We start from the raw sequence: 15953 nt of genomic DNA, 5'->3' as shown, positions 1-15953 counted from the left end.
ATATATACGTTTTTTTTAAACGTTTCTGTATTAAATTAATCTATGTATTAAAAAAATCAGCTTTCTTAATTTCATAGCACTCATTTTAAATCTTTTCATGTCTTTAATTTTTTTAATACTTTTGATTTTTGGACTTTCTGTTCGAGTATAAACTTTTCATTAGTTAAAGTCAAAATTATATTACATAAAAGAAAAGAAGTGATTAAAGATTTATACAATATCGCAAAATATGTATATTTAAAATATAAAGTAATATAAGGATTGGTAATAATATTAAAGTGGTAAAACACCTACAAATTGCAAAAATCTTGTAATAAAACAAATTTTTATAAAAATATCGTATAGTATTTTACAGTAGAAAGTTCAAAATCTTGAATTAGGAAGTTTAAGTATTGTAACTTGCATTTAGATTTATATCATGCAAGGATAAAAGCATTATACAGTTGTAAACCCGTTCATTGTAAATATATCTTCTTGTTATGGTTCTTACTTATTTAATTCTCGATCGATTTGAAACGAGGAACATAAATTTCATATCAACCTCGTGCGTTAAAAGCTTGACACGTCCTCATTCCTGTATTCTTACGTTAAAGAGTATTACTGCACACAGCTGTCGTTACCCTAAAAGATCCCACGAAAATATAAATGCATATTGACAATTTTACTAGGAAAAGATGATTATATTTTTCAAACTCTTACGTGACTTGCAAAGGCACAATTGATTCATATTCAATTAAGCAAATTTTTTACAGTTGCTTATAGCACTTTAATATAATTATATTAAATATTTAATATTAATTTGATGTAAATTATTTGAGATAGAAAATATTAGAACGAGGAAAACGGATAAAAGTTTATACAATATAGAAAAGTCGATAAATAACTTTTTTTTTTATCACTTTATTTTCATTCCGTTTGATTCATATTAATAAGTTGCATATGCAGTTGTATTTATGTATGTATGTATTATATTTCGATGAAATGCAAAGGCAAATGATGTCGTTACTTGAATATGTTATTCGCGTATCACATTGTCATATTCTCATTTGACTATATACTTATCGACGAACTCCTAGTCGAGAACAGTCGTGTCCAATAAGAACTTGACATTGAACCTCCACGTTACACCCTCACATGTCACACGCATATGACACACCATACATATACACCCGCGCGCAACTGTCCCTTATCACTACTATATGTAAAGTACACGCACAAACGTATAAAGAATGGGCGCTTGCGCGGTATCCATGGTGACATGTGGTTCTTACTACGACCTCTATTCGTTCCTGATAAATCATTATACCATTGTCGTGCGCGTTGCAAGAAAGCTCGGTCATGGAAATGTCGTGACTCATAGTCATTTATGTTTTTGTATACAACACTTTGCACTGACACTTCTGGACGAATGCAAAGTCGGAGTGCTTCGTTCGTTTTCAAATTTGCTCAAAGTGTTGCGCGCAAGTGGAGGCAAATTACTCCACTTGATAGGAAACGTACGGGAGTGTGCGGATTTACTCATTGATCACTCATCTATTGTGAGTCGCACTTATGAAAGATCGATCGGTTCTTCAAAGTTTTGAAATGCGATGTTTTGATTTTCCATTTTTTTTCTTCATTGAAAATTGTTTAATTTTCATATTCGATACTGTTGACTTGAATCATACTTATGCATTCATCTTAAATCAGTATTAATTATGAACTATTAAAACACAATTTTGAAGTCGCTGATGACTTTTTTAAATTCATTGATGATTATATTAACTATTTCTGTAAATGATTAATTTTGATATGTATCCTAAATTTTTCTTAGTAGTTTGTACTTCTTTTATTTTCATTTTCTCATTTTTGTTAAAGTACATGGAAAGAATTTTTTCTTAGAATTTATTTTGAAAATATGACAGTCGTGAGACAACATTGTATCTTGAAGAATTTTAAATCTCTCGTATTATAAATCTCTCTTATTAATAAAACTACAATAAAGTATAAATTTGATCAATTTTACTGAAACAAATTTTTTTTACTGAAGCATGATAAAAACTTTAAAATATTGTATTGTATCACAACTACTATATATTTTCAGAGTAAATTTAAAAAAAATTCTTTCTGTATATCTAATTTATTTAACACGAATCATGTCTTATTGGAACAAAGAATTTAATTTATATTTTAAACGTTAATACTAATTTTGTTGTTTCTTTGCATTTAATCATTCTTCAACTTGCTTTAGTTCTTTTTATAATAAATTTCTTTTTGCTATGTGAATTTTTGTTATATTTCATGTTACTCACATATAATATTTTCTTTTTTTTTTAATTAACCAAGTATTTTATTATTTTGACACTTATGTGCATTATTGTTTACTTTTTCTACGCAAGATTAATTATGACAAATAAATAAATAAATAAATAAATAGATTTATTCGTAATATTGTATTTTTGATAAAATGCAATATTATTTCATTGAGTAACACTTTTCATTGGGCTGCCTCCAATTTGGCTAATGTAGTGTTTTTATTTAGTATTTAGAAAATAAAATCATGTAGAAAAGAAATTATGTGCTGAATGAATTATTCAAAGTTATGATAAATTATAATTTTTTTAGAGAAAATCTGTAATGTAAGCAATAAATCGAGCGAACATCAGTTTTCTTTTTTTATCCTTCTTATCGCCTAATAAATTACATGTAAGGTGCATGTTAGTTGTAATTTTTCACTCAACAATATAACTGTAATATAACACGTGTATTATATTATAGTTATATTGTTGAGTGGAAAAGTAAAATTAATATGTATTTACGTGTAACTTGCTGAGCGTATTTCAAATACTATAAAAACACTACATAAGCAGCACTACAAAATTGGAAGCGGTCCAATAAAAAGTTGAGCAAATCTATACTTTACAAATTTCTTAAGTTATTAAAACATGAACATTTTCTATCAAGCATTGATAGCAATCAAACATGTTTTTTCTATTTTATTGATATTCAAGAAAGAAAAAATATTAGTTCCATATAATTTATTTCTTCTTATTTTTTCCATTTAACTGCAAAAGGAGACCTTTGAAATTTATTTACTATATTCTTATTTTTTTAGTGATAGTGATAATATATCTTATAATTTGATATTGTTATTTGATGAATGTTAATTTGTTCACAACATGATATTTTTCTCTTTCTTAACAAAACTATTCTACATTTATGCTAATTTTGCATTGAAATAGTTATAAAAATGATTCATTTGATAATCGCTATCAATGAACTTGATAGAAATTTGATTTTTCTAAAGCAAAAATCATAAAATATTATATTTAACAAAAATATTAAAATAATATCAAATATAGGAGGTAGAATCTTGCTATAATCAGAAAATTAATATTCAAACACCTTTTCGAGATATATATATATATATATATTTTTCATCATATATATATATATATATTTTTTTAAAATGTAATAATGTCTTGTATTAAGAGTGTTCATTAATCCAAATAATTCATATTCAATCTAAAAATATAATATAACATCCGAATTACATTAATCGTGCAATTATTTGCTTGTGGACTTGTCGGGTAAATTTCTCAACAGCTCAGATAACGTCGATGTGGACACTGATTTTACTTGCTTTCATTCTCAAGCATCTATTAAAAAAATTACGTCGAATAGATGTGACACAAATCAACACGTGGCACGTACGTACGCCTCCGTCATTAAGACGTCGCTTCATAGGGGAGAAAATAAAGTCCCATGGATAAATAGGACTGAATTTAAAAAATCAAACAAGTGTATGTATATTCATCTTAAAATAACTTCTGATTATCTGCTGCCAAAAATAAATTACAAAAATTGAGAATGAAACATCTTTGCATGATGTGAAAATTTTGTGAAGTTACATATTGTAATTCTTCAGAACATTGTATGTGCTGAAGCAAGGATGAGTTTATCTGTCAGAGGCATGTGAATGCCGTAAATGGCCGTAGAAGGATCGTGTCAGCCTTTGAACAATTTACTATGGGCATCTGCTTGGATACTGGTTAGTATATCCACGAATAATAATTATTATAATAGTTCAAATTAGAGAATTTCATTTCATTTAATGAGTATTTTTAGTTGAAAAATTCGAGGTGTCTTAATTTTTTTTCTTTTGTAATATTCTAGTTTGTGTAGTTAAATATACGATTTTTATAATATTTATAATATCAATATGCGACATTTAAGAACTTAAGAAACTAATGATTGTTTTATTCATAATAAATATTGTGTTAGATTTAAATTGAACATGTATACTACATTGATAATTTCTTAATTTAAGTTAAGATAATATCGTAAAAAAAGTGAACATGAAGAAATTATACATATATAATGTATACATATAAAAAGTAAAGTAGATTTATATTATACACAGCACGCACGTAATGTGCTAGTAGGAAATAAACAATACAATCGTGACTTCTGATCAAAATTTCAAGATAACCTTTTTTATAATTTAAAAAGCCATTTTTTGCACATTACACCTTAAGATATTTCAGAAACTTAACATCCTAGTGATTTAACTGATATTGTTTTTGCTGTTTTTGGCATCCAAAAATCTAAAAGAAACATCTTGTTCATAATTAAAAAAATTTTAACTAGTATAATTAATGTAACTTTTTTTTGAAGATTGAACAATATATTAACAACATATTTAATTTTTATTACAATGAAGCTTCACATCACATAGTTATAATATGCCAAAATATACTAAAAGACCTTATTTTTACAACTTAATCGTTAAATTAAATTTTTTAATCGCAATATTTTTTCAAAATTGCGACCTGATAGAACAATTTAATAAAATGCATCGTTAGCGCCTAAAAAACTAATTATGGAAAATGATTACATTCGCTTTTGTATTAAAAAAAAAAAACCACTTTCTGTTGAATAATACAATTAGATTTCTTAGCAAATTCTTTAATCGAGCGAGAGAGAGAGTGAATTCTTTTTTTTTTGTCACAGTCAAAGTGTTAACTCAGTAAATGTATACACTTACTGTAGGCTACTGTAGTCAATGTATACATTTACTACACGTAATATATACATTGACTAGTAAGTGTATACATTTAACAAAATTAATACTTTGACTAAGACATTTACATGTTGCAGCATTTGTCGTAATTGTCAGATATTTTAAAAATTGAATTTAAAATCGAGAAATTGAACGATACAATTTGACAATAATTTTATAAGATACTTTTACTAATATTTTTTATTTGAACTGAATTTCTTAAATAGAGCGAATATTTCAATCCACCGCATATACATGATACATTACAAAGCAAATGTATTTTAGATCAACCAAATGGATCGCAGATGTTCGAGGAAAACGATGCTCGAGCTACAGGAAGATGGCGAGGAGAGGCTGGTCTTTTGGCTACTCCACCAGATGGACAATTCCCAAAACAAAATGTTGGTCCAATTAAATTCGAAATACCAAAAATTCCTGTTATATTCGTACTTGGTTAGTACATATCAATTGTTGCGAATTCATCAGAAATCATATTTTAGGAATAATTTTCAATATATTTTATAATACATATTCTATATGACCACATTGAATTTGTATATACTCTCTTGTTGATAATGAAAATTTCAATTAAAACCTAGTTTCCTTTTGTATTTTAATGTCATTTTTGAACCGTTAAAAAACAAATAATTACGCATTGCGCTGATTCCCATTAGCCTAATTTATTACTTGTTTTATTCTATGATTATAGGAGGCCCAGGTAGCGGTAAGGTGACATATTGCGACAATTTGATACAGGAGAAAAAAGGAATAACACATATTAATATGATGGATCTTCTTCAACAATATGCATTAGGAAATGGTTCGTATTTACTTCTTATTTATATAACATTTTAATGATATATATTAGTGATATATATGTATACATGATGTACAGTTTTTGGTTATATTACTAGACGTATCTTGAATTTTTTGATTAATTCATATTAAGTAATAAAAAATAGCAATTATTATTGCTTTTACATTTATTCTCTTTTGAAGGAAGATTTCTCTTTTGTTTGGACATTTTCAATTAATATAAACACAGTTTTAGTAATATTCATCAAATATTTATTTATTTTTATGAAATAAAAATATATACATGTCTTTTTAATACTTCATTGATTCTCTTGATATTATTAATGTATGTAATAATATTATTAATGTGTCTACATTATTTATTACATATAAGTGATAATTTTAAACATGATTATTTTCTTAGTGAACCGATTTTTTATGGTAATCACTTTTATGGTAATCACTTTCCTCAGACTCTTTTCCATATTTTCCACATAATTCATACCACTTCGTGCATCTATTTTATAGATTACTACATTTTATTTACATATACATATTTCGATCGATTATAACAATGGTAGTTGAATTATGATATAAATCTGATCTTTCGATATCGATAAATTATTTAAAAAATGCGCTTAATAATATAACCAAGAACTATAAACTAGTGGTTAGTTCCTCTTAATCCAATATTGATGTTCACTAATTTCCTCTTGTCATTTGCATCTTAACAAAAAACCGATCGTATATAGGTAAGACGTAATATATTTTGTCAAATACATCAAAGCATATTTTAACATTAAGACAAAATGTTTAACGCTTCCTATGACTAATGGTTCATTGTTAAAATGCAAAATATAACAAAAATCAAGCGGACAATAATTAAGTGCAATTTAAATGGTATAAATATATGTAATCTCTGAAAACATATATAAATTATATATTAATTTTTTATCTTTAACTCGTGAATAGTCTTTTGTTGCATAAACAATCATTTAGATCTAGAATGATTCTTACATCATAATTAAAAGTAATTATTATTAACAGTAGAATAGCTAGGAGGATTCGTAACTCACTATGATTAGTGCATATATGTATATGCGCAGGCATACTGGGTGCTCTTCGGATGTCATGTCATCATTGTTTAACATTTGTTAAACAACAAGGATCCCAATAAACGAGAATGAATTAAAATGGATTGAAATTTTTTTTTATTCGAATGCATATTTTAAATAGCGAATACTTTTTTTTGGATTTAATTGGATTCAATTAAATTAAATTCGATGCAATTGGAAAAACTGCATTTCCTATTCAAAATTTTGAATTGAACAGTATTCATATCACAATGCACAGAAAAAGTTAATATTATTTTTAGATTGAAAGGCATAGAGATATGCTCCAATTCCTATAAATGAATAAAAATGCATTTAGGATTGAAAAGCACTCATTTTAACATTCATGAATCAATATTTCTGAAAATCTGAATCCATTTTAATTCATTTCAATTCATTCTCGTTTGCTGGGATGACTTGACGTCCGAGGAGTACTCAGGTGGAAATTGAATAAAATTCAATACTCTTTGTTGCAAGTTGCAACAAACTATCGAAAATAAAAGATTTTGGCGCACCGTGACAGAAGTGACTAGTATTTAAGGTTGTTATGTACAAATTTATTCAATATTTAAAAAAGAATTTAAGAAATTAGGAAAGTAGAAATGAATTCTCAATCAGTGAAGAAAATTATTGTGACTGAGCTTTATTTTCTCGCCGCGGAGATGTAAAAATCATCTCGATTGGTTATTCTAATGTTAAATATAATAACGTTAGTAAATAAGAAATTTTATATTTGTGCAACATGTCATTTTTTCAACTATTTTTATACAGATATGCAAGATTTTGGACAACTTAGTAGCAAAACCGTGACAGAAGTACTCATGCTTGAGATGAAAATGTCCCCAGGAGCCAAAGTTTTTCTTGTAAGCGGATATCCACGAAATATGCGTGATGTGGTAGAATATGCCGAAAAAGTGAGTGTCTCATACTTAGTTCTTAAGGGAATTTTAAAATGAAGCAAATTACCGACATTTTATCATTTTAGAATATCTTTGAATTGGCTTTACAGAATTGCAAAATTTTTATATATATAAAAATAATCAATGTAAATGACTTTATGCTAAAAACAAAAAAAATTAAAAATATCATTTATTTTTGGAACGTACAGTTGTCATCTGACAGCAATATTTGCTTAATACACAAATTCTGTAGTTAAATTGTACAAAATGAAATGGAAACTTTACTGTAGAAACAATATACGAATAATATCATATAATAATTGAAATTAAAATTAAAAGTCTAGAAAAAATTTTGTCTAAAATTACGTTTTATAAATGCAAATTGATGCAAATAGGATTATAAAGAAGTAAAAATGAGCAGCATTATGTGTAGCAATAGGTCTTTTGTTAATTATATGTAGTATTCGGATAAGTGATAAGACTATAAAATAATATTTTAAAAATGCATTTAAAATGTTTGTAGATAAAAATCGTTAATGGTGTCATTCTTGTATCGTGGAGGCAAGAAGTGTTGGAGAGACAAATTGATTTCGGTGCACAACTCGGCCATGTTATCATTGGATTAGCTAGAATGGAATTGCATAATTTTTATAGAAACGTAATGCCAGTTGCAGAATATTTTGATCAAAGTGGCATGTTACTTGAGGTAAACAAATTTGCTATTAACGTGCTCCATCAAATATAAATTTTGTTAATATTTTTTATTTTGAGTTATTAGTTTTTTATTTGGGCGTGATGGGGGAAAATCGGGTAGAGATGGCTCGCGAACCACGCTTTGCTTGAATTATCAATTGTTTTCAAACATTACTATTTTAAAAAGAGATAAAGGAAGGTGGCAAGTGCACATATTAATATTGAACGCGAGAAAGTTATTGTACAAAATGATTCCTTTATCAGGAAGTTGAAAAATAATATAACTAGATAACTTAGGCACAATTTTTACTATTTGGTTAACTTGTAATTAAACTTTATTTGTTATTTCACCCAATGGCTTTTATCTATTTACATTATCATAGATAGAGAAGCCATTGAATAAAATCATCACAACTACAAGTTAAGCTTAATCAGAAAATAAAAAGCTTCAGAAATTATAATAATAGTATAATTATAATAAACTAATATTTATTACATTTTTGTTATGTGGAAATTATATTTACTATAAATATAAATGAAAATTGTATAGATAAATGGGGAACGCAACCCAAGTGAGGTCTATGTTAGTTTTCGAGATGCAGTTCTCAGAATTCTTGGAATATCAAGCGGTGAAATTCACGATCAAGATGTACCTCAATCTTTAGAAGCCGAAGTAAGTATAAATTCAAATTTAATAAATTATTTTTTATGAAATATCATTGGATTGCATTATATCGTATTCAGGTTGAAGTGGAAAGGAGAAAGGAATCGACCACGGATTCAGCATTAGTCAAACAAGTTGTAGGAACTAATAATAGGCTACCAGCTTCTATATCAATAGACGCACCAAAAACTGCTGATAAACCGAGAAAAGGATTGCCATCATTTATTTGGGTCATAGGTATATTTTATTTCAATATATACATGCATGCGTGCATATGATGTGCATACTATATATAATCTAAAAGAAAATGCAATATTGATCATGAGTAAATAGAGCGGATTTAAACTGTGTTAATAAAAAAGTGCTATATTATTTTTAAAAAAAGTCTCAATAATTAACGATTAATTAATTGATAAACATCCATGGATCCGCACGATCAGCGGCAAAAGGTGTAGCGCAGCGTTACGTAAAATTGGCAATTGCTAAGCGCGCATTCCTTTCAATTTTTCGTCGCGCGCGTAATAACCACAATCAATATTGACATCTTTCTTTTGCTATGTACTTTTATTAGTCGCTGAATCTTTAATCCACAGCTCTTTATTAATTAATTAATTTCTTATTAAGAAATAATGCATAATATAATCGTATATCGTATATATTAGGTGGACCAGGAAGTAATAAGGCGGCTCTTTGCACCCAAGCTGTTCGTAATATGTCAGGCTGGCTGCATATAAGTATTGGAGAATTATTTAGAACGATGGCTTCGTCCAATATGATTGTAAATGATGCAATTGTTTCGGGTGAAATGGTCCCTCACGATATCGTAATGCAGCTTGTAGAACAGCAGATTCTTTTGAATCGAGATTCGGACGGTATCGTCATGGATGGATATCCGAGAGACTTGAATCAAGTGCAGGAATTTCAGACGAAAGTAAATAAAATTGATTGCATTGCATATACATTTATTCATTTTTTTATGTCTTCAAAATTTCATTATTTTGAGATGAAAATAGCTCAATTAAATCTTAAACATTCTTTTGACAATCAACAAATCAAAATTTAGTTCCAAAAAAATGTTGCTTACAAATTGTTTGTAAATGCAGATATTGAAAGTAGATTTTGAAAAATGAAAAAAAGCTTTCATATACTCTTGTCAAGAATCACCATCAATTGTTTCGTGTTATATAAGCCAATTATAAACATGCTCTGAGTATAAACACTTCGGAACAGATAAAAAAATATAAATTTTTAATCAGTTAAGTGACTAATCGCAATACATAAGATGGACTACATATATATGTTTCTCAGAAAAAACGGAACAAGAAAAGAGATAGATATTGAAAAACTGATTTTATATATATATATTATAGGAAAAGTCGTAAAATCGAATGACGAAAACGATAACATTAAATGCAAAATTTTTAAGTTGAAAAACGGGCTATGATTTAAAAGATATTAAAATTTCTAATTTAATTTCTCTTTTAACAAAGGTTTTTTACGATTTATTTCCAAGTTATAGTTTTATAAAAAAAAAAATTCCTCTTTGTAATATGGCCTTCAACTCAATTTTGATTTTACAGAGGAATGTAGCTTTTAATTTGAGCTTTTTTTTTATTTCAATATAATGATTTTTTAATGAGTTATTGTTATTGTTTTACGAAATTGTGCAAAAATTTGGTGAACCGATTTTTTCTTAAGCGAGTATTTCAAAATCGCGAATTACACTTGTCATCAATTTGATTTTATAACTTTCTATTCAATACATCGCTTAGTATTAATAAAGTATTAATCATTTGCATTATATTATTTATTAATAGTTTGGACAGGAACCACCACTAGTACTACTTGACTGTTCCAAATTGCAACTCGGGAGAGGAAGACTGGACGACAGTGTTTCAGCATTTAGAAAAAGATTGGAACTTTTTCGCGAAGTGTCTCTTCCCATGTTGAAAACGCTGGACAGCGATAATCGGTTAATAATTGTACGTAATAAATAATTGAGTTATGATAAAACATGCTACAATGTTGAAATAAATTTTAAATTTTGTATTAATGTAAAAACGCAAGTAAGCGCAAATAAACAATTGCACTTATTAATAAACAAACATACTTATAATGTAATATGAACAGCACGAATATAAATAAGTCAAAATATAAAAACGACATATAAAAATACATACATATTACAAAATACATATTACACATCAAAATTAAGGGATCATTTTAAGGGAGAAGCCTGATTTAGGAGACCGAAAAAAAGTGATTTTTTTAAAAGGAAGGCTTATCGCTCTAAAACTTTTGCATGTTTTAAAATAACTATTAAAGAATATAATTACATTTTGTTGTATACAGAAAAATATTATTAATGAAAAAAAAATTAACATTTAATTTTGTGCGTCGCCATCGACGTTATCATTTTATATATCCTCAACACTTTAATTTATGTACACTCACATAAAAAAGCAAGAAATATTTTTAGTTTTCATATAATATCCTAAGTGAATTTATAAAATAAAAATATATATAAAAATGAAAATTTTGTGCGACTTTGTTACGATTTTCACTAGGTAGCGTTTCTTTATACAAAAAAGAAATTGTTAATGTTGTTTTTTAACTTTTTTAGTGCTATCAAAGAGAGTTTAAAACTATTATTTAACTAATGAGTTTTATATAAAATCAATAAATAATTTTTTTGTAATCATCTACATTAAAACTAAAAGATTGCCAAAAACAGATTTCGAGAAAAAAGTGTTTAAAATTTTCGATGTAAAAAAATAGTAGTTCTTGAGTACAGTACTCGGAGTCTAATCTTTTATTCCGGGAGCTTAGTAATCTTTCAGCTTCTTTATTAAACTCATTCCAAATAATTTAGGCCAGCTTACGAGCTGGGACATTTTTCATGCTACTCAATCGGCGCTCTTGCCTGAAGTTCGTGAGTCATACATAATGTTTGCATTCCGGATAAATGTTGATTGCCAATTTATGATTTTTAAAACGGTAGAATGTCCCTTGTTAATACTGTCAGTGACAATAAAAGCAGCGATTTCGAGTATTTTTGTACCGCAATTGAGGTGCGTCAGTCTCCAGATGGTCAAATTCAAATTTCCGTTTGCATTATGGATGTGTTCATCCAAAACATTACGTTAATAGATCGTTTGATTGATGAATTGGTGTAAATAAGGATCAAATAATGTTTCTCGGTACCTTGACAACTATCGTTGCGCTACTCTCCCGTTACAAGCACTGAATCTACCGAAGGATTTCGAATTTCGCTTTAAAATTTTAGGAACATATTCCCGCAAAATTGTATTATCGATTTATGAAAAAAAAAGACTTTTTTAACCTTATATAAAGGGTCCCTTCTTAAAATTTGCCCTTCTTAAATTTTGCCAATCTTTCAGAAGCTGTAATTTAGACTGGTATTTATTAGTCAATTTTTATATTCAGGATCAATTTAAGTTTTGTCACAAATCAATCAGAGAGTTATATTAGCGTTTTAAAACAGTCCTAATAAAAGTTTGAAATAAAAATCGACTATGAATACCGGCCTTAGTTTCCAGACATCGCAGAACAATTTTTCTAAGTACATTTTAAAAAAATGAAACCTTTACTTTAAAACAGTTAAAGTGATATTTTCCGCTCCATCCATGGTTTTTTTCGTGAAGACAAGAAGCAGCATATATGTATATGTATTAAGATAACAATATCACTAAACTAATAGTTTACACTTTATTTTAACACATAATAATATGAAGTAATATTAAATATCTCGTAAACTATTGGTTTTTTATATCTCTATCTTAATATATTTATATGCAGAGTAATTAAAGTCTTATTACGTAAAAAATTTATATCGCTCAATTAAAAAAAGATGGAGATGTGAGCTTCATGTGACCTTAAAGTATCTATTTATTTCAAAAATTGATTTTACTCTTTTTGTCCCTTTACAAGCTCTTTTATTTGACTTTTATCTGAAACATTTTTGCCTACTGGGTTCAGTTTCCGATATATTTCGATATTTTGTTTAGGATGGGATATTTTACATATTTGAGGATCTTTCTGATAGTATATTATATCAATATCTATTTAATGATCCAATATGTATTAGATGTAAACACACCATTAGTTTTAAAATCTACTGTTTATTAGAAACAAAATGAGTTATTTTTTTTTTTGCAAAGCATTCAAACAATATACTTTATTATTTTTGGAAGGTTTTCCAAGCTTTTTTGGATATATCAAATTTTCTTTCATGACTTTTCAAGATGATAACTACATTGATTTTAAAGGTACCGCTAAAATTGGCCATTTTTAGACTCCCTCCTTTCATAGTCTTTTTTTAAATTAATGAATATTTATGATACATATTATATGTTTATGTTCATAACATCAATAAAGATGACATTCTCGATAATATGTTGAATTCGTTTTAAAGATCTCAATATTATGGAAAAAAATTGTATAGCACTACTTAAAAAATTCAAGATTTTAATTTTTTATTTAAAATTTTTTTTTAATTTTTTATCGCATGTTGTAATTTGCATGAAATAGAATCTTCATTTTTTAACCATTTCTTTTAACTGTGTCAGAAGTGTTCAAAAAATCGTGCGGATCGTACGCTGAATACCTTGTATACACGCCTCATATATGTATATATCTATTATATATATTTTATTTATCAATAATAATATAATATCAACACGAAAACCCAATTAAAAAAAAAATGACTTGAATCTAAATCTTCTAAGATTTGTAGTAAAAACAAAAACATTGGTGCAAAAACAAGTCATAGAAGGAGATTGGGCTCATAGAGATATTTGTTCAGAATGACCAAACTTACAATGTATCCAAAATTTAGCCAATTCGACTAAGAGTCGATTTCCATAAGGTCGGTGCGGCATCCTTTGATAACAATACGGAATATTAAATTTATTAAAATTGAAAATTTCATATAGTAAAGTTTCTAAAATTATTTGAAATGATGACAATAACCCAAAAGAATAATCACTTAATTACATGCGTAAACGATGACTTGGAGTGACTGCACTTCAATTAAGAGTTATTATTATTACATATTGTATATTATTGATTGTTCTACAATTTATTAATATTTGAAATTCAGACACATAGATTTATTCTATTAGGTATGGGAAAAAGTTCGTGGCGTTTTTTTAATGTCATCTAACGGGAAAAACGCCACGAACTTTTTCCCACACCTAATATATTTTCTATAAAAATGAAGACAGAAATAAAAAAAAAGGAATAACTCTCGATCAGTAAAAAGATTGCTATAACTAAGTTTTAATTATTTTCTTGATGGAGTTTAAAAAGTGATTATTAAGAGTAGGATCTTAGCAGACTTATAATGGCTGATTTAAGTCTTTTTGTTTTTCTTCTTTAGCAACGCATAAAATGGTTGTCTTAAGATTATAAATCAATCATTTTTTATAAGAATCATAGAAGTAAGACTACAATAATGGAAACAATTGTATTTTTATGAAATAGTTCTATCTTTTGAAAATATGATTTATTTATTCTTTTACAAATAATAATAAATTATTATTGTTTTAAATAGGTGGACGGTGATACAGATGTACCTAATGTCCAGCAAGATTTTGCTGCTGCGTTATATCAATTAATGCGTCGAGCACGTCGTAAAGAAGAAGAAAGTCTATACGATCTGGATTCGCCTATCAAGAAACATCCAAACGGAATAAATACCTCAAATGAATACCAAAATGAACGTGCCATACCTAATGGCAATGCCAAACTAGTAGTCAACGGCACATCTAATTATATTGGAAAGATAGCCGATGCGACGAAAAAAGGAATTGTTGCTCAAGGTAAGCAATTTTGCATTTATTTAATGCCGTAGAAAATTTTTTTTAGAATTGTTTATATAATTTTTTACTATTTCTATATAAATTAAAACATTTCAAAGAATTTTTGTATAATTTTGTAACTCTCTTTTCTCTTTTTAAAACAAATTTCTTAGATTTTTATACGAATTAAAAAATTTTTCAGAAGTACCGAATAAGTTTATATATTTCTTAGAATTTTTTGTTTTTTCATTCTTAAAGTATATTTTTAGATTGTAATCTTGAATTAGTGATTAACGATAGGTTAAGAATAATTGAGAAGTGCATCGTATTTTTTATTGCTAGTAATGTATTTTAATATTTATTGCCTTCTTAGGAGTGGGTACTATTTCTAATGGTGTATTGAACAATATGAAGCATATTCAACAGAATGGTCATATTCATCAGAATGGCATCGCAAAAGGAACAACACATATCCTACAAAATGGTGTAGCGCATTTAGCCAACGGCAATATATCCGGCAACAATAAAATCGCACCAGCGATGCACAACTATTTGCCAAAAGATCCTGTCAGGAAAATGTATAATGAAATTGAAGGTTATCAGCAAAATCTTCATATGTAAATACAAAATCTTTTTTAATATTGTTAAATAATTTTAACTATTAACATGCACGAAAGGCTCCGTAATACGTATTGGAACTTTCAACTGTACCGACAATTTTGATATTTTACTAATAATATCTCTTACTCTACCGCGTGCCTTAAAAAAATATTTAAACACAATTAATTCATTAAAACAGCCAAAAATAAAGTCATAAATAATTGGAAACATATTTCGAATAATACACACTATATATAGAATGTTCCAGAAGGTATCACCGTTAATACCCGTTAATAGCAGATTCTTGAAATAAATTTAAGATCAAAA

General features: G+C 27.3%; 1 protein-coding gene across 2 annotated transcripts; it reads left to right on the top strand.

The window, feature by feature from the left end:
- The first annotated feature begins 3746 nt into the window (after positions 1–3746).
- On the top strand, positions 3747–15821 carry LOC108684383 (adenylate kinase isoenzyme 5). Of its 2 annotated transcripts, XM_018188663.1 has the most exons (12): positions 3747–3782; positions 3908–4030; positions 5327–5494; positions 5751–5861; positions 7720–7862; positions 8371–8553; positions 9091–9213; positions 9285–9441; positions 9867–10135; positions 11022–11186; positions 14780–15047; positions 15400–15647. In XM_018188663.1, the coding sequence occupies exons 2-12, from the start codon at positions 4009–4011 to the stop codon at positions 15645–15647; spliced, it is 1857 nt and encodes a 618-aa protein (XP_018044152.1). In that variant the 5' UTR covers positions 3747–3782; positions 3908–4008. The 2 variants fall into 2 exon arrangements, with proteins under 2 accessions (XP_018044152.1, XP_018044153.1); XM_018188664.1 differs by lacking the exon at positions 3747–3782 and having other exon boundaries at positions 4009–4030; positions 15400–15821.
- Positions 15822–15953: the final 132 nt, after the last annotated feature.

This window comes from Atta colombica, unplaced genomic scaffold (assembly GCF_001594045.1).
Source record: "Atta colombica isolate Treedump-2 unplaced genomic scaffold, Acol1.0 scaffold134, whole genome shotgun sequence".
Lineage (NCBI taxonomy): Eukaryota > Metazoa > Arthropoda > Insecta > Hymenoptera > Formicidae > Atta > Atta colombica.
This window is presented reverse-complemented; position numbering and strand designations above follow the sequence as displayed.

Coding starts and splice junctions, on each gene's coding strand:
- LOC108684383 (XM_018188664.1), top strand. CDS start 4,009: ATGGGCATCTGCTTGGATACTG. Junction 10,136..11,021: donor TGCAGGAATTTCAGACGAAA/GTAAATAAAATT, acceptor ATTTATTAATAG/TTTGGACAGGAACCACCACT. Junction 15,048..15,399: donor AAAAGGAATTGTTGCTCAAG/GTAAGCAATTTT, acceptor TTGCCTTCTTAG/GAGTGGGTACTATTTCTAAT.